This window comes from Rhinoraja longicauda, chromosome 1 (assembly GCF_053455715.1).
Source record: "Rhinoraja longicauda isolate Sanriku21f chromosome 1, sRhiLon1.1, whole genome shotgun sequence".
Classification (NCBI taxonomy): domain Eukaryota; kingdom Metazoa; phylum Chordata; class Chondrichthyes; order Rajiformes; family Arhynchobatidae; genus Rhinoraja; species Rhinoraja longicauda.
In genome coordinates, this window is record NC_135953.1 from 37,198,060 (window position 1) to 37,218,231 (window position 20,172).

Here is a 20,172-nt window from a genome sequence, read left to right on the forward strand (position 1 = left end):
ATAAATCAACTAAAATCATTTAAAAAAATCACAATGAATGGGGTGAAGAGAATCTCAATATAGTATATGCAACACTAATCCTTGATTAGTACAGATGTCAGTGGTTATGGGGAGAAGGCAGGAGAATGGGGTTAGGAGGGAGAGATAGATCACCCATGATTGAATGGCAGAGTAAACTTGATGGGCCAAGTGGCCTAATTCTACTCCTATTCCTTATGACAAGAAAAACATCAAATAGTAGAAGTTCAGACTGGAAAAAGTGTTTATTTTGTCAGAGGCATTTAATACATAATTTACCGATATGATGGAAGCAAAAATCCTGGAATCAATTTAAAACTGGTTTTAACTACTTGATCATGCCAAAATAGAAGACACAAGACGGCTCAAACGGATTTCCTCATCCAGTAAATAACAATCAAAAGTAAAATGACTTCAAAAGCAACGAGGATATAAAAAATTATTCTTAAAAATAAAACATTCTAGATGTGATCTAGAACATTAAGTTGTGTTTAGAAGGAAATTCAAACTATATGATCAGCCATGATCACATTGAATGGCAGTGCTGGCTCGAAGGGCTGAATGGCCTACTCCACCTATTGTCTATAAATGAAAACAAATTGCAGGAGGTAATGCCTTCTATTTGTATAAGCCTTGTGTATGTTCCTTATTTCCAGAATACAAACTTTACACAGTAATTCTTCTCATCCTTTCCATTTACAAGATGAACATCTATACTAATGTATCAACTTTGTAACAGGAACACCAGCACTGAATGATCATGAAATTGTTTCTCTATGCTTTGGAGGGCATTGTTGCACACCTGATGGCCATTTATTCTTAGCCCGTGAATTGCTTTCACAAGAATTATAGAATCATAGAGCTATTGTTACAAACTAATTAAAATGGTTTTTTTTAATTGCCTACATCAGCTGCAAAAACAAGAAACAAGCTTTTGGGTGTGATGAAACATTCCACATCCCCACTCCTTCCAAAAAAAATCAAACTGTCTGAAAATCACAGTTCCAAGTAACCTTTCAATTGTTCTTGTCTATGTGCTGCTTCACCAGAGCATAATAATTGAGAATAATAGGTCTGAATAATTTGAGAATTGGTCAGCTTGAGTGGAGACCGTTGGAATTTTTTTCGGCCAAGATAATTTTCTCTTTCACTTTTCACTTTTTACTTTTTAAAGATCTAGGCATAATTGGCAATGCCAACATTGATTGTCCACACCTAACTTTGTTTGTGAAGGATGATTTGCCACCTTGAAACACAGTCCTTCTGGTGAAGGTCCTCACTATGTTAGGTGCAAAGTGCTGGAGGGACTCAGCTGGTCAGGCAGCATCTCTGAAGAACATGGATAGGTGATGTTTCAGGTCAGAACCCTTCACTGATGGAGAAAGAGAAATCAAGGGGAGAGAAGTGCCAGCAAATTTGAGGACATGGTGGAAGTTGGTGGTAATGTTAATGAAACCAACGAGTTCTGCACAAGTGCAGGATGCAGCCATCAATGTAGCGGAGGAACAGTTGGAGGATGACGCCAGTATATGTTTGGAATAAGGAGTGTGTGTTGTAACCAAGAAAAAGGCAGGGACAGCTGAGGCCCATGACTACACCTTTAACATGAAGAAAGTGAGAGGAGTCAAAAAAGGTGTAGAGGGTGAGGACAAGTTCCAGCAGGCAGAGGAGAGTATTGCTAGATGAAAATTAATTGGGTCTCTGTTCAAGGACAAACCAGAAGGCCTTGAGACCTTTCTGGTGGAGGACGGCGGTATAAAGGGACTGGCCATCCATGATAAAGATGAGGGAATGGAGGCCTAGAAATGAAAAGATATTGAAGAGTTGAAGGGGTGTGTATGATGTCTCAGATGTAAGTCAGAGGTATTGGACAGGGGGGGGGGAATAGAATGGAATTAAGGTATTTGAAAACGTGTTCGTTGGGGCAGGAGCAGGCAGAAACAATGGGTCGACCAGGGCAGTCCTATTTGTGGATTTTGGAAAGGAGATAGAAGCAGTCAGTGCAGGGATAAGGAACAATAAGGTTGGAGGCTGTGGAAGGGAGCTGGCCAGAGGCAATGAGGTTGGAAAAAGTCCAGGAGATGATGGCCTGGTGTTCATCTGTGGGGTGATGGTCAAGGAGTAGGTATGAGGTGCCCAAGAGCTGGGGCCTGGCCTCAGCATGGTAGAATTCAGCCTGCCAGACAATGGCACCTCCCCATACCTACTCATTGTATGATCCCACAGATGAACAACAGGCCATCATCTCCCAGACTATTTTATGATCTCATCACCTCTGGCAATCTTCCCTCCGCAGCCTCCAACCTTACTGTTCACCTCCTCGTACATCCCCCTTGACCATATACAAACACCAGTTGTTGAGGGCGAGGAAAGTTCCTCTGCCTGGTGGAACTTGCCTTCTCCCTCAACTACTTCTCTTTTGACTTTATTTCACCATGTTCAAGCTGGGCTCTCACAAGGGCCCCAGTTGTGCCAGCATTTTTGTTGATAACATGGCACACTCCACATGTCTGCTTGCACCATCCCCCAATACTGTCTGCTACATCAACTAATGCATTGGGGCTGCTTCCCGCACCCACATACAACTCAGATTTTGTTAACTTAATCACTAACTTCCACCCAATCCCTCTTCGACTATCTCCTCTTTCTTCATCTCTCAATCTGTCCTATGATGGAAATAATGGATATATGTCTACTATAAACCCATAAACTCCCAGTTATCTGAACTACACCTCTTCCATCCCATCTCTTGCAAAGACACCATTCTCTATCTCAATTTCTCTGTCTCAGCCACATCTGCTCCCAAGATGAGGCTTTCTATTCGAGGATATCCAAGATCCTATATTTGTTCTGTGATCAGACCTAGAGTTGTCCTGGGGTTTACTGCCCCTCCCTTCACAAATCACTTTCCCAATTCATTTTTATCCAAATGATTTTTTTTTTAAATGCCTGAATCTACAAATAAAAGCAAAACCTAGAAATGTTCAAATTCTTTCAGAACACTTTAAATCACTCAATGTTTTAGGCTTTTAAAGTATTGCACCATTCCATATTCAAAATCAATTTTTTTAAAAAGGAATAAAAGCTATTTCCACAGTGACAAGAGACAGAATGGAAGCAAAATGCTGACAAGAACCATAGGGTATACTTGGAAGTTAAATTTGTATCTGGAACGCAAGGTCTAGAAGTAGATTCAATAAAATAATAGAATGGGATACAAACCAGAAAGGAAAATATTTTACAGTAATATGGAGAAAAAGCAGAAGAATTTAACAAGTTAGTACAATGTTGCACATTCCTCCTTTGAAATACTGATCTGGTTGCCTGTTCAAAGGCAGATTCAAATCTACCTCAACTATCAGGTAATTATTCACATATTACCCACACCCGTAAGAGATTTAGATTAGATTAGATTTTTGTCATACACATCAGTATGCAAGGAAATTCCTTGTTCACATGAAGCTGGCAGAAGAAACAGTGTACAGAGTAATTTTAAAAATATACTAGTTTCAAAACAGCAGAATGGTGCAAGATTGTAATGCAAAATCCATTTAGTTCAAAAGAATAAAGTACAATAACAGTTGTGCATGGCAAAGCCAGTAAAGTCGAGACAGGTAAGCGTACTGGGCAGCACAACGAAATCAGGTGAGAAAGAGGTGATTGGTTCAGGGAAAAAAGACAAAGTACTGGAGTAACTCAGCAGATCAGATGCAACTCTTGTGAACATAGATAGGCGGTGTTTTGGATCCAGAGCCTTCTTCAGACTCTTGCTTCAGAAGTTGGATAGCAGTGGAGAAAGCTGTTCCTACCTCTCGATGTTTGAGCTTTTAAGCTGCTGCATATTCTTCCGGAAGATAGAAGAGAAAAAAGGGAATGGTCAAGGTGATAGGCATCCTTGACAATACTTCCAGCCTTCCCAATGCAATGCCTCGCAACGATGGAAGAATGTGATGGGATGGGTAGCTCCATCCAAGACCGCAAAAAAATTGCAACAAATTGTGGACGCAGCCCAGACCATCACACAAACCAACCTCCTATTGATTCCATTTCTACCTCACGCTGCCCTGGCAAGGCCAACAGCATAATCAAGGCAAAAGGCATAGAAGTGTGAAAAGGCACGCCTCTAGATTCAATGAGTTTCTTCCCAGTTGTTATCAGGCAACTAAATCATCCTAACAACCAGAGCAGTACTAAACTACTATCTGCTTCTTTGGTGACCCTCAGACCCTTGATCGGACTTTGCTGGCTTTACCATGCACTAAAGGTTATTCCCTTATCATGTATATATACATTGTAAATGGCTCGATTGTAATCATGTATCATCTTACTGCTGACTGGATAGCAGGCAACAAAACCGTTTCACTGTACCTCGGTACACGTGACAATAAACTAAACTGAAAGTGACAAGCCGTGATGAACTGGGCTATGTTTACCATTCCCATCACATTCAGGTAGGCAAGGGCGGCACGGTAGCGCAGCGGTAGAGTTGCTGCTTTACAGCGAATGCAGCGTCGGAGACTCGGGTTCGATCCTGACTACGGGTGCTGTACTGTAAGGAGTTTGAACATTCTCCCCGTGACCTGCGTGGGTTTTCTCCGAGATCTTCGGTTTCCTCCCACACTCCAAAGACGTACAGGTATGTAGGTTAATTGACTGGGTAAATGTAAAAATTGTCCCTAGTGTGTGTAGGATAGTGTTAATGTGCGGGGATCACTGGGCGGTGCGGACTTGGTGGGTCGAAAAGGCCTGTTTCCGCGCTGTATCTGAAATATGAAAAATAAAATAAGAGTAGAGCAGTTGCCATATTAGGCTGTGACGCATCTCAGAATACTTTCTGTAGTGCCTCTAGAAGTTTGAGAAAATCGTAGACATGCTAAATCTTATCAGATGCCTAAGATAGTAAATACCTTACGTGTTTTCTTGATCACTGCATCAGTGTGATGGGCCTTGTATGTTGTAGAGCAGAGGGATCTGGGAATGTAGGTACATAGTTCCCTGAAATTGGCATTTACAGGTAGATAGATGTTGATGGTACATTGACCTTCATCAGTCAGGGTATTGAGTAAAGAAATTGTGATGTTATGTTACAGTTGTACAAAACCTTGGTGAGACCAGATTTGGATATTGCCTTCAGTTTAGGTTACCCTGCTATAGGAATGATATTGTTAATCTGGAAAGAACACAAGACAAGATTGATGAGGATGTTACCAGGACTTGAATTTTAGGGGGAGGTTGGGCAGGCTAGAACTTCATTCCTTGGAATCCACATGGTTGAGTGGTCATCTTATAGAGGTGTATAAAATCATGGGACGAATAGATAGGATGAATTCAGTGTCTTTTATGCAGAGTAGGGGGAATCAAGAACAGACAACAAATGTTTAAGGTGAGAGGGGGAAAGGCTTAATTGGAACCTGGGGGGCAACTTTTACATTTAGAGTGGTGGCTAAATAGAACAAGCGTCTCCATACGGTCGTCTACTTGTGGGTCTGCAGATGTCTGTAGAGGCCGATCTGTGATCCACACACCTCGGTGCAACGTGGGCGGGGAGACTGGTGGTGCTTGGTTGTGGTTGAGCCCCTTTCTCTCCTAGCGCTGCTGTCACTTTGTCTCTGCGGCACAGCAAAGTTCCGTTTCATGGCGTGCAGCTCCTTCCTGCACGGATTTCCTCCAGGACCGCCTGTCCAGTGCAATGTACTCCCTGTTGCTCGATGAGAAGTGAAATTTCTTGACTGTTCTTGAAGCGTTTCTTTGGCCCGCCGGGGGCTCACTGACCTTTCTTCAGTTGGGAGTACAGGATCTGTTTAGGGAGACGTGTGTTGGACATGCGGATGACAGGGCCTGTCCATCGGAGTTGGTGCTGCATTATTGTGGTGGTGGTCATGTTGGCTTCCTCCAGAACGCTGATGTTGGTGTGTTTGTGCTCCCAGCTGATCCTCAGAATTTTTCGTAAAGATCTTTGATGGTGTTGCTCTTGGCCTTTAACCTATTTTGGTTGAAGAGCCCACCGTCAGTTCTGTAGAGGATTGGGATCCCCGTGGCAGCTCTTCGCCAATGAGGTGGAGTATGGCAGCAATGAAGACGGCAAACAGGGTGGGTGCGATGCTGCATGCCTGTTTGACCCCCGTTTCCACAGTGAAGGGCTTGGTCTCAGAGCCGCTGTTCTGAGCACTGTGACAGACATGCCATCATGTAGAAGCCTCAATATTCTGATGTACTTGTCGTGGCAGCCATTCCTTGATAGTATGCTCCAAAGAGCCTGGCGGTCTAAGATGTCAAAGGTCTTTGTAAGGTCTATGAAGCCAGGTACAAAGACTGATTTTGTCCACGGCATTTTTCCTGGAGTTGGCGTGCTGAGAATATCATGTCTGCTGTACCTCTGGATGGGTGGAAGCCACACTGTGATTCTGGGAGTACTTCCTCAGTCAGTGATAGGAGTCGGTTTGCGAGGACACGAGCAAGGACTTTGCCTGTTGACAGGAGCGAGATCCCCCTGTAGTTTCCACATTCGGCCTTGTCCCCCTTCTTGAAAATGGTCACTATTAGAGCATCGCTGAGCTCTGAGGGAAGTTCTTTTTTTCCCCAGACCTTGAGGAGCAGGGCGTGGATGTGGTACAGGAGCTCTGGTCCACCTTCCTTTAAGGTCTCAGCTGCGATCCCATCTGGACCGGTGGCCTTGTCGTTCTTCAAGCTCTTGATGGCATATTGAACCTCTGTCATTGTGGGGTGTTCCTCCATGTCTTCTCTGATGGGACTCTGGGGGACGTGGCTGGTAATGTCTGGTTCAGTTGTGCTGTCACGGTTGAGGAGTTCCTGGAAGTGCTCCTTCCATCGGGCGTTAATGGACTCATTGTCCGTCAGCACTTCCTGCCCGTCCTTTGAGTGCAGGGGGTTTAAGCTGCAGTAGTTTGGACCATAGATGTCTTTAGTAGCGCTGAAAAAGCCTCTGGTGTCACCTGAGTCTACCAGTCTCCGAATTTCCAGAGCCTTTTCTGTCCACCAAGAGTTCTTAAGCTCCCTCACCCGGCTCTGGACATCCGCCTTGGCTCTGGACTGAGCTTCTCTTTTGGCCTTGCAGGTTACATCATTTTGCCAGGCACAAAAGGCTTTCCTTTTCTTGGAGATGAGCTGTCCTAGCTCTGTGTCGTTCTCGTCAAACCAGTCCTGGTGTTTTTTGGACTTGGACCCAAGGATGGTGGATTTGAGCAGGCTCCAGTGCTCTTCAATGTCATCAGGATATTACTGTTGGATGTTTTCCCCAAGAGTTTCATCCAGGCTTTCAAGGTTCAGTTTTGGCCGGATCTGCTTCTTTTGAATCCTCCTCTTCGAGTTTGATGGACATCATGGAGCGGATGAGGCGATGATCTGTCCAGCAATCATCTGCTTCGATCATGGCCCTTGTGATGTTCACGTCACGGCGCTTCCTGGCTCGTACAATGACATAGTCAATGAGATGCCACTGTTTGGAGCGGGGGTGTCTCCAAGATGCCTTAAGTTTATTTTTCAGGCGAAAGAGGGTGTTAGTGATGGTGAGGTCATGCTGAGCACATTTGCTGAGAAGCAGAACTCCATTGGAGTTGATGTTTCCGATGGTGCCCTGCCAGAGGTGTTGGTCCCGGCCGACCCTGGCGTTGATGTCTCCTAGGAGAATAATCTTATCCTCCCTGGGGAGTCTAGACAGTGTCTCCTCAAAGCAGGCATAGGTCTCTTTTACTTCCTCCTCAGAGTCTAAAGTAGGGACATAGGCACTCACAACTGTTGCCATCTGGAGGTAGTTGAGGCTGGTACTATAACAGCATTAAGAGACATTTGGACATGTACATGGTTAGGAAAAGTTTAGAGGGATATGGGCCATACACAGGCAGATGGGATAGCATAGATAGGGGGCATCTTAGTTGGCATGAGCAAGTTGGGCCAAAGGACTGTTTCCATGCTGCACGACTCTAACATCTAATATTCTGGTTGCTCCCTTACAGGAAGGATGGGGAGACTTTGGAAAGGGTGCACCGGATGTTTACTAGAATGATGCCTGGATTAGGGGGTAATAGCTACAGGGAGAGGTGGGACAGACTTGGATTGTTTTCTCTGGAACATCAGAGGTTGTGGGGAGACCTGAGAGGAGTACATAAAATTGAGAGGCAGAGATAGGGTAAACTGTCGGAATCTTTCCCCAGGATGGAAAGAAATTCAAATATCAGAGAGCACAACTTTAAGAGAGGGATAAAACAAAAATGATAACCCATACGAGGTGGTGGAGTGCCTGGAACGCACTGCTGGAGTTGGTGGTTGAGGCAGATACAATAGTGGTATTGAAGAGACTTTCAGATATGCAAATGATTATGATTTAAAATCCATACGATTATGCAGGAAATGGAGGGATATCGATTATGTGCAGGTACATAAGAATTGGGCTTGGCACAGGTATTGGTGTCAAACGTTATCGGGAGAAGGCAGGGGAATGGGGTCAAAAGGGACACAAAGATCAGCTATGATTGAATGGCAGAGTAAACTTGATGGGCCGAATGGCCTAATTCTTCTGCTATGACTTATGATATTGTTCGGCAGTTATTGTGGGGTGAAGTGCCTGCTCCTGTGCAGTACTGTTCTAAGTTTTATGACTCTTCTCCAAGTCATCTACAACCCTCATTATGTTCAGCATATCTATCAAAACTTTTCAAACTTCTCACCTATAAGGACAAGTCCGGCCTCTACTACCTTAAGTCTCTTGCTTCTGTAACTTGTTTGTCTTTTTGTGACACTTCCTTAAAATGTGGGGAGCGAGACTGGATCAAATACTTCACAGGATTCATCATACCTCAGTCGAGTATCATATACCTTCACTGATATCACACACGGGTGGGGATCACTGGTATGTGCAGCGAGTTTAAACTTTATATATGTATAAATAAGTTCAAAGTATGTGGACATAACCACTAATATCATTATTTCTAAACAAAATCAAAGTTTCAACCAATAAAAAGATTAACATCTCAGAGGCAAAAGGAGCAGCTGCCACATTTCAGAAGATTGCCATGAGAGCAGCCCCTCATGTCTGTATCGCCATTCAATGAGATCATGGCAGACGTGTAGGTTTGTAGGTTAATTGGCCTGTGTAAACTCCCCCTGGGGTGTAGAGAATGTGAAAATGGGATAGCATAAAATTAGTGTGAAGGGGTGATCGATGGTCGGCATGCACTGTGGGCCAAAGGGGCTGTTTTCATGCCATATCTCTAAACTAAGAGAACTTTTAAAATTGCATAACCTTTCAACCACTGATTTGTGGCCTTTCTTCATTTGATGGTTGGTTCCCAGTTTTCACCTCTCCACACTATTTTCATGATTATTTTAAAGTAATTTAACTTTTTCATACAGTTCCAGTTCAAGTTTTTTTGGCGTTTTTTCACCCACAGGAATATTCCCCTCATTCACTCCCAATTTATGGAGAATTAATCACCTTCTAACAATTAAAAACATGCATGAATAAATGTTCCACAAACTTATATTGCTCAGAGCTTTTATTAGGTTGTGCCGGGGCTAATTGTAAATTAAAGTAAAATATTCACCCTACCGTTTCAGGATGGTAAGATCCAAACTGCTGATTTGGGTATCAATTTTGAGGTGAAAATCTTTGAAATTACCAGCTCTGGTTATCATAGACAAGAAGGGAAAGATACCAAAGAAACATTCATGGTTCAGAATACTGGGGCCTGTGCACATTGAAATATTAAATAAATACTACTAAAGATAAATACGCAAGTTATCAGGACACCAAAATTTAAAAAAATGTTTCTGCTTATGAACAGCGTTTTGAAAATCATTCACAGAGTCAGATGGAAGGTAAATGAACAGACTGCCCAAATTTGATACAATTACAAAATTAATGAGGTATGGTCACGTAATGTTATGCACAGATTCTGGATTTCTACATTGGCTTTGCCCTTTTCTTGGGATTTTCCATAAAGTTCTAGCTAAATCAGAATGAAGGGGACCCTATTTTCAAGAATGCAAAACACAGTCCATTTATAAAGCCCACAGAGCTTAAACAAGTATGCACTGTTGCTGATGGAGTAATCGTCCCCTGTGAAGAAAGGCTTCAAGTGCAGAAACCACGTCAAAACTCTACTATTACATATACAAATACATACATAAATATATTACATACAATAGCAAATCAAAAGCGAGCAACCGTCACATTTACTGTATGTTCAGATTTTCTTTTGCCCCTGCAGACATTTGGCCAGAGTTTTCTTCCTTCTTGTTTTACAAAGAGCGGGCAACAGATTTCAATTTAATTCCCCCAGTATGGAGAACTACCATAGTTGGGTTTGTTAACCTGAGACTTCTGTGGCATGCTGTTCTGTTGATTACGCTGCCCAGAACCACCCTGCAAATCAAAATGCAGAAATTAGGAAAATGTGTGAAAGATGTTAACTTTGTTGTTTGTCTCAATTGTCCAATTCCCCTCTCACCCAAAGACACCACGTTCTATTGAGTAATCATTTTATGGGGTTTATCATCACCATCTACACAAAATGGTGAAGCAAGTAAGGATAGTTAAAATGGAAGGGTGCAACAAACCATCTTTGGTTTAAAGAAAGCACAGCAACACACCAATCTCAATTCCTATCTATGCAAGTGATTAATTAGCATGCAAAAGATCCCCAGCAAAAGTTTGCTCCTATCTTAGATTAACCCTTCAGCAACTGCTCCACCACCTATTGTCATCATAAACTAGGAATCAAATCTTTGGTTGAAGGGATAAATTTCAATTCACGAAGTACAATTACAATAAAACAATTTCAGATGAACAGTTCGGTCTTAAGATAAAAATTTAATGGCTCTAGTTTTGAATGTATGCCCCATTCCTGCCAATTTGTCCATGATAACCTCATCTCCACACTCAAGCAACTCAAAAGGGGCCAATGAATAGTAATCAGGAGTGGGAAGCTAGGCGAACTGACGTCTTTCTAGGTCAAATTGTTGTGCTTCTCATTATATTTGTGATCTGATTTGGAAGCAGTGACAGGATCGGTCAAGGTCAGCATGGATTTATGATGGGGAAATCATGCTTGACTAATCTAGAATTTTTCGTGGATGTTACAAGTCGAATGGATAAGGGAAAGCCAATGGATGTGGTGTATCTGGACTTTCAAAAAGCCTTTGACAAGGTCCCACACAAGCGATTAGTGTGCAAAATTACAGCACATGATATTGGGGGGGGGGGGGGGGGGTAGGATATTGACAAGGATAGAGAACTGGTTGGTAGATAGGAAGCAGAGAATAGGAATTATCAGGTCCTTTTTAGAATGGCAGGCAGTGACTAGTGGGGTGCTGGGGCGCAATTATTTACAATATATATTGACGATTTAGACAAAGGAATTAAATGTAACATCTCCAAGTTTGCAGATGACACAAAGCTGGGTGGCAGTGTAAGCTACGAGGAGGATGCCATGAGGCTGTAGGGTGTCTTGGATAGGTTAGGTGAGTGGGCAGAAGCAGAATAATGTGGATAAATGTGAGGTTATCCACTTTGGTGGCAGATTATTATCTGAAAAGTGTCAGATCGGGAAAAGGGGAGGTGCAACCAGACCTGGGTGTCCTTGTACATCAGTCACTGTAAGTAAGCATGCAGGTACAGTAGGCAGTGAAGAAAGCTAATGGCATGTTGGCATTCGTAGCGAGAGGATTTGAGTATAGGAGCAAGGAGGTCCTACTGCAGTTGTACCACACCCGGAATATTATGAGAAGTATAAGAAAATAACTGCAGATGCTGGTACAAATCGATTTATTCACAAAATGCTGCAGTAACTCAGCAGGTCAGGCAGCATCTCGTTTAAATGGAGGCACTGGGGGGTAGATCGCCAGAGATGATCATCGGAGACGTCACCCATTCCTTCTCTCCCGAGATGCTGCCTGACCTGCTGAGTTACCCCGGAGTATTATGTGCAGTTTTGGTCTCCTAATTTGAAAAAGGACATCATTGCGATTGAGGTTAATTCCCGGGATGGCAGGACTGACATATGATTAAAGAATGGATCGACTGCAGGGTTTCGACCCAAAACATCAAACATTCCTTTCCACCCACAGGTGTTGCTCAACCCATAATTCCTCCAGAAAACTTTTTCAGTCCAGAACCAGGGGCCACCGTTTAAGAATAAGGGGTAGGCCATTTAGAACTGAGATGAGGAAATTCTCTGATTACATTCAAGAAAGAGCTAGATAGAGCTCTTAAGGATAGCAGAGTCAGGGGGTATGGGGAGAAGCCAGGAATGGGGTACTGATTGAGAATGATCAGCCATGAATGGCGGTGCTGGCTCGAAGGGCCGAATGGCCTACTCCTGCACCTATTGTCTATAAAACGTATAACTTTCAAATCAAATCCACTTTCAAAAATGAGTTTCTTTAATGTATAGAAATTATGTGGTTTGCACTTTAAAATAATGTTTTTTAAAACACAAGGTCGTTTACCTGATTATCCTGCTGCAGGTGATGATGCAGCATTTGAGAGTGAGCCTGCTGGTGAGCTGACACAATGTGCAGAAAAGGTGGTGCAAACCCTGTAGCTGCACTAGGATTTAGAGCACCTGTTCCACCAAGAGCCGACGGCAGATTGAATGGAGGTGGTGTACCAGCGTGAAATCCCTGCTTATCAAAAGACTATGGAGAAAGGAAAAACAACTCTCAATTAAAGGTTTGTGGCAGTTCAAAGTAAGTGCAATATAATAAAAATTTAGAAATCAAAAATGTTGAATCCTGTGGTATTTTAAACCACCTTCAACAATATAAAATAAAGTTTGTTACATGCAAAGTATTCTGATTAAAAACTAGTCATGAACAGGAGTGACTGTTTCCACATTGCTTCAGGTGATCTCAAAACTGTTTTTATTTCTATCTTATGCAATCAAATACTAACAGGATAGAGAAAGCAGTTATACTTAACAGCCTATAAATGGCTGAGGAAAACAGACTCAATTTAAGAGCAACTAGACAGTAAATCATGGCCTTGCCAAAGATGCCCACAAATCAGTAAAAGTTAGTTTCTCTTATCAGTATGCTCCTTATTCTGGAAGTTTGAATCAGCAGTTAAGTGTCATAGTCATCGGGTCACAGTTATACAGCACGGAAACAGGTCCTTCAACCCACCTTGTCCTGGCCGACCAAGTTGGCATAGTGAGCCATGTTCATTTGCCTGCATTTAGACAATACCTCTCTAAACCATTCCTTTCCATATATCTGTCCAAATGTCTTTTGAAACTCAATTGTATTCACTTCCATAGCTTCCTCTGGCAGCTCATTCCAGATTTAGATGGCCCTTTGAGTGGAAAACTTTTCCTTAGATTCTCTTACATCTCTCCTATCTCAAGCTTACGCCCTCTGGTTTTAGAATCCTCTATTCTGGGGAAAAATCTAGGAGCATTCACAATATCCCTGTCCCTTATGAACTTCTACTCCTCAATAAGGTCACCCCTCAGTCTCTTAGCTCCAAAGCAAAAAATCCCAGCCTATCCAGCCTCTCCCTACAGTTCAGGTAACAATCTGGAAAATCTTTTCTGCACCCTTTCCAACTATAGCTGAGCGTCCAGAAGCACCCATGTAGTCTCACCAATGACTTGTATAGCTGCACCATGATGTCCCAACAGTTGTGCTCAATACTATAACCAATGAAGACAAGCATGCAAAATGCCTTCTTCACCATTCTGTCCATCTGACCCGCCACTTTCAGGAACCATGCACCTGTAACCCAGATGTTTTTGTTCTGAAACACTCTCCAAGGCTTCTCCATTTAATACACGTCCTACCTCATACCAACATACCAAAGTACAACACCTCATACTTGTCAGAGGTTATGGGGAGAAGACAAGAGAATGGGGTTGGGGGGAGAGATAGATCAGCCATGATAGAATGGTGGAGTAAAATTAATAGGCCAAATGGCCTAATTCTGCTCCTATCTCATGATCTTATGATGTAAATCAGTTGGGAAGGTTGGCCGAGGAATGGCAAATGGAATTTAACTTTGACAAGTATACGGCACATCACCAACTATAATAACAACACCAACTCTTCGACCAGCTGCAGTGCCTCATTGGTAGAGCAGCTCAACCACTTTTTTGGCCTCCATGAGGTGGAGAGAACAGCGACTGTCATGCCCACTGCTCCAGCTTCCAACAGTCAGACACTCATCAAACAGACTGCTGTCACACGCATGTCAACATACGGAAACCAGCTGGTCCGGACGGAGTTCCAGGACGGGTTCTCAGAGACTGTGCTGCTGAGTTAAGCTGACGTACTCACAAACATCTTCAATCTATCCCTGGCACAGTGCATTGTCACCACATGCCTAAAAACATCCACAATAGTGCCAGTTCTGAAGCAGCCAGCCATAACCTGCCTCAACAACTACAGGCTGGTCGCACTAACACCAATAATCATGAAGTGCCTGGAGAGACTGGTCCTTAAACACATCAAGGCTGTTCTCCCACCCACCCTGGATCCACACCAATATGCATACAGAGCCAACAGATGACGCTATTGCCACTGCCCTCCGTACTGTATTGCTCCACCTAGAACAATGAGGGGCATATGCGCGGCTGCTATTTGTTGATAACAGCTCTGCATTTAATACAATCATACCCAGCAGACTGGTCTCCAAGCTGTCCGACGTAGGCTTCGAACACAACATCTGCCTTCGGATAAAAGACTTCCTAACAGACCGGCAGTCAGTTAGGATGGGCCCCCACCACTCTCCCACTCTGTCACTCAGCACAGGGGTTCCACAAGGCTGTGTGCTGAGCCCCCTCCTCTACTCTCTCTATAGAGTGACTGCATGGCAAGCGAGGTCACGGCCCCTGACCCTACTGTTGCCACGCAACACCTACTGGAGGGCACGCCATGTACTGCAGTTCAATGTTGCGGCCGCACTTTGCTGCAGCTCGGCTTTCCACGGACCCCCCGGCTGGTCTTCTCCCATCAGCGCGTCTCCAGCTCCCTCCCGGTTCCCGCGATCCTCACTCTCTCACCCCGTTCCCGTGCTCCTCACTCCTCCAGGCTTGGCGCCCTGCTCCGCGCCTCGCTTCCTGCGGTTCTTCGGCCCCTCGCCGCTCCTGCTGGCCCGCCAGCCCTTCTCCCACTCGCCCTCTCCGTCAGCCGGGGTCCGCTTCCACTTGGCCGGCGCTCAACACCTCGTTGCTTGGGCTGCCGAGCAGAGCCGTGGCCTTGTCCTCCGCCTACCGCCTCGGCTCCCAGCGCCCAGCTCAGCTCTCGCTGCTGCTCGGCCTCTGCTGCCGATCGGTTTCTCCCCGGTCCTCTTCCTCCTCCTCTTCGGGCTCGACACTCCGCTCCTCATCTTCCACCGCCTCCTCCAAGGCCGTCAAGCGCGACTCCCTGGGCCCTTCGCCCTCAGGCCCCGGCGGGTCGCCAAATTCCAGCGCTCGCTGCTTCTGCCCCTGCAGACCCTCCAGGCCCCTTGGCTCGGGTTCTTCCCTCTGCTCCTCTCCCAGCTCGCTCAACCCAGTCCTTTCCTCCACCTCCTCTTCTTCTTCTGCCCCCGGTTGGCAGCCCTCTGCTTCTCGGCCTTGCTCTCCTGGCTCCCTTCCCAGCCGCGTTTCCTCTTCTCCCGCCGGCTGGCCAGACGTCTTCCCAGCTGCTTCTTGCATCCACGGGCTTGGCAGCAGTTCTGATTCCTCTTCCTCTGCCAGATCCTCCAGCATTTTTTACAGCACAAAAATTGGCCTTTTGGTGGCTTTTTAAAGGTAAGAATGTCTGTGTTGCATGTATTGGTAGTGTAAAATAATAATAGTAATGCATTTTATTTATATAGCGCTTTTCATATACTCAAAGACACTTTACAGAGATTTAGAGAACATAGGGAAATGAATAAATAGATAAATAAGTAAACGAACAGAGAAAGGAGACAGAAGGTGAGGTGACCTTCAGTGGTTGAAGGCAGTACTGAACAGGTGAGACTTCAGCGATGTTTTGAATGTGGTGAGTGTGGAGGAGTCTCTAACGGTTTGGGGTAGTGAGTTCCATAGGGTGGGAGCAGCGATGGAGAAAGCCCTGTCCCCCCAGGATCTGAGTTTGGTCCAGATGTGAGGGGATAGGAGATTGGCAGCAGCAGAGCGGAGGGTGCAGGTGGGAGTGTGCCTGTGGAGGAGGTCGGTCAGGTAGGATGGGGTAAGGTTATGGAGGGCTTTGTAGGTTATGAGGAGGATTTTGTACTGGATTCTCTGGGGGATGGGGAGCCAGTGGAGTTTGTAAAGGACGGGGGTGATATGGTCACGGATCGGGGTGTGGGTGAGTAGACGGGCAGCGGAGTTTTGAATGTATTGAAGTTTACTGATGATTTTTGAGGGTGCGCCATAGAGGAGGCTGTTGCAGTAGTCCAGACGGGAGGTGATGAAGGCGTGGATGAGGGTTTCTGCAGCTGTGGAGGAGAGGGATGGACGGAGACGGGCAATGTTTTTGAGGTGGAAGAAGGCTGTCTTTGTGATGTGTTTGATGTGTTTGTCGAAGGAGAGGGTTTGATCAAGGATGATTCCAAGATTCCGGATGTGAGGGGAGGTGGATACTGGGAGACCATCAATGTTGAGGATGAAGTTTTGGGTGGATTTGGTGAGCGTTTTTGGACCAATGATGATGATTTCAGATTTGTTGCAATTGAGTTTGAGGAAATTTGATTGAAGCCAAGATTTTATTTCAGTGATGCAGTTTGTCAGTGTAGAGTGTGTGGTGGGGGAGATTGACTTGGTGGAGATGAGGAGCTGGATATCATCGGCGAAGCAGTGGAAGTTGAGACCATGACGGCGGATTAATTGACCAAGGGGGAACAGGTAGAGGATGAAGAGGAGGGGGCCAAGGACTGAGCCTTGGGGGACACCTTGGGGGAGGGGAGCGGTGGGGGATTTACAGTTGTTAATGGAGATGAACTGGTGTCTGTCAGAGAGGTAAGATTTGAACCAGGATAGGGCTGTGCCGGTGATGTTAAGGGAGGTTTCAAGTCGGGTGAGGAGAATGGAGTGATTTATGGTGTCAAAGGCGGCGCTGAGGTCAAGTAGGATGAGGATGTTGAGGTTGCCAGCGTCGGAGGAGAGGAGAATGTCGTTTGTGATTTTGAGGAGCGCAGTTTCAGTACAGTGGTTTGAGCGGAATCCGGATTGGAAAGTTTCATACAGGTTATTGGTAGAGAGGTGGTATTTGAGTTGGGAAGCTACAGCACGTTCCAAAACTTTGGACAGAAAGGATAGGTTGGAGATTGGTCTGAAGTTGTTTGGGGTGTCAGGGTTTAGACCAGGTTTTTTCAGAATGGGGGTGACAGCAGCAATTTTGAGGGATGGCGGGACGATGCCAGTGGACAGGGAGGAGTTTATTGTTGCAGTGATAAGTGGAGAGAGAGCAGGAAGGCAGGCCTTGACAAAGCTGGAGGGGATGGGGTCCAGAGAGCAGGTGGCAGTTTTTATTCCTGTGAAGAGGTCAGAGAGGTCGGTGGTGGAGATTGGGGAGAACTGAGGCAGGGGCTGACAGGATAAGGGGGGGCAGGTGGTTTGAGGGGGAGCAGGTGCGTTGGTGGTTAAGGTGCTGTAGATGTTGTCTATTTTGCTTTGGAAGAATGAAAGGAAAGTGGTGCATTTGTCAACTGTGAATGATTGGGAGATGGTGTCCAGGGGGCTGAGGAGTTTGTTTATTGTAGAGAAGAGTGTTTTTGAGTTTCCGGAGCCAGAGTGAATTATTTGAGAGTAGTAGGTGGAGTGGGCGCGGGAAAGGGCATCTTTGTAGTGCTGCAGGTGGTCTTTGTAGGCTTGGGAGTGAATTGTGAGACCTGTTTTGTTGCGGAGTCTTTCAAGTTGGCGGGCATGAGTTTTCATCACGCGGAGTTCAGGGGTAAACCAGGGAGCAGAGTGGGTGAAGGAAACTGTTTTGGTTTTTATAGGTGCAAGCTGGTCGAGGCAGGAGGAGAGAGTGCGGTTGTAGTAGTCAGTGAGGTCAGAGGGGCTGTGGAGGTCAAGGAAGGGAGAGGCGGACATTATTTCAGAGAGGGAGGATGAGAGCGAGGTAGGTGAAACAGAGTTCAGCTTACGGAAGTTGATTTTGCGTTTTTGCTTTGGAGCTGGGGTGGGAATGTTGACAGACATGGTGATGGCTAAGTGATCAGAGAGGGTGGGGTCGGAGCCAGAGAGGTGATGTAGATTTAGTCCAGTGGAGCAGACAAGGTCCAGAATGTGCCCACGGTTATGGGTGGGAAAATTGACGTGTTGAGTGAGGTTAAAGCAGTTGAGTATTTCAGTGAAGTCAGCGGTTATTGTGGAGTCAGTGGAGTCCATATGGATGTTGAAATCACCGATTTATGCTGTAAGCTGCCATGTCCTCCAGTTGCCTTGAGCGACTCCGTGCGTCACGCACTTTAACCTTACGTGCAATCCCCTAATACCCATGACTGTATACCAACCCACAACACGAACACAATCATTAAACTTACAGACGACACGACATCACTGAGGCTGATCACTGAGGACGATGAGTCAGCTTACAGGGAGGAGGCACAGAGGCTAACAGGCTGGTGTTCACAAAACAACTTGGCACTCAATACCAAAAAAACAAAAGAGCTCATCATCGACTTCAAGAAGCAGGGTGACCATCCCCCACTGCACATATACGGAGAAAGAGTGGATAGTCTCCAGTTTCAAGCTCCTAGGCACCCACATCTCAGAAGATCCTCACGTGGTCAACCAACATAAACTCTGGTTAAGAAGGCACAACGGCTTCACTTCCTAAGAACACTCAGGAAAGTCAACCTGCCACAACAGTTGCTAGTGTCCTACCGCTGCTCCATTGAGTGTCCTGACACATGGGACCTTGGTGTGGTATGGCAACAGTTCTGTGGCTGACAAGCGCACCCCCCATAGACAATATTTATATTGTACAATACCTACCTCTGTGCAATACTAATATATTCATTTATAATATTTATTTTTATACTACTATTCTGTGCAATATCTTATATTCTGACAAGGTGCAATATCTTATATTCTGACAAGGTGCAATATCTTATCTTCTGATAAAAGTGCATACGTAGGCATAATGTGTATGTGTACCTGTGAGTGTGTGTCACAGTGTGTGCATGTGAGTGTATGAAGTTTTTATTTTCCTCACTCTTTTACTGTTTTGTTAAAAATCTTGTACATTTGAGCTCCGCTCAGGTAGTGCGCCTGAATTTCATTGTATGCACCACTACAATGACAATTAAGAAATTCTATCTATTCTATATTTCATTGTTTGACAAATAAAAGTAGTGCATTTCTTGAGGCACCGAGAATATCAATTCCAAGAAAGCAGGCCCACACAAAATGCAAAACACAATCTTCCTTAATTGTATGTAGGATTCACATTCGCAGGCTTGATTAAAAATTAACATGTTTTAAATGTACAGCCTCATTCTTACCCAATTATTCAACACAGCTCTAACCTTTTACCGTACAACTTTTTAAATACACTGCACTGGCACTCCATCAACTAAACTGTTGGTTACATCCTCTAAAACATATGTAAACCACGACCCTTTCATAAAATCGTTAATTCTGCGTGATATAATTCACCACACCAACTTGCAATAATTTCCTTGTTCTCCTTGGATTACCAATTTCTAATATATTCAAGCACCTTCTCGAAGAAAAAAACCAGTCCAAACAAATATGTGCTTGGCATCTTCTTTCTTCCCATCATCACTATTTCTACCACTAAGGAACATATTTTTGAGGAGACCGCCTACATTTTCATCCAAATTAATACATATTACAGAGGTCCCAGTACCATCTGATTAGCAAGTTTCCAGACAACAATTGGTAGAGTTGTGAATAGCGAGGTAAGTTTAAAAACAAAAGTAGGATGTAGATGAGCTGGTATTTTGGGTGTTGAAAAGCAGATATTATTTAGTCCGCACGAGCTCCAGGTCATGCATTTTGGGAGGTCAAGTGCAACAAAAAAATAAACTGTGGCATAACCCATAGGAACATTGATTGTAGTGGGATGTTGGTGTGCAAGTTGTTTAGTTTATTGTCACGTGTAGAATGCAAAGCTTTTGTTGCGTGCTATCCAAGTCCATGGCTCTTTGAGAAATTAGTGCCAATTCCAAATCACCTAATTTATGTCATAGATGAAGAGCTT

General features: G+C 44.7%; 1 protein-coding gene across 4 annotated transcripts in view; it reads right to left on the reverse strand.

Moving 5' to 3' along the window:
* Positions 1-8,857: 8,857 nt before the first annotated feature.
* Positions 8,858-20,172, reverse strand: part of ubap2a (ubiquitin associated protein 2a) — a 76,200-nt gene continuing 64,885 nt past the window's right edge. For all 4 annotated transcript variants that reach the window (XM_078431337.1, XM_078431180.1, XM_078431100.1 and 1 more), the window contains exons 27-28: positions 12,484-12,672; positions 8,858-10,399 (exon numbers count right to left, since the gene is read on the reverse strand). In XM_078431337.1, coding sequence (XP_078287463.1) covers positions 10,304-10,399; positions 12,484-12,672 — 285 coding nt within the window. In that variant the 3' untranslated portion in view covers positions 8,858-10,303. The remainder of the gene's footprint in view (positions 10,400-12,483; positions 12,673-20,172) is intronic.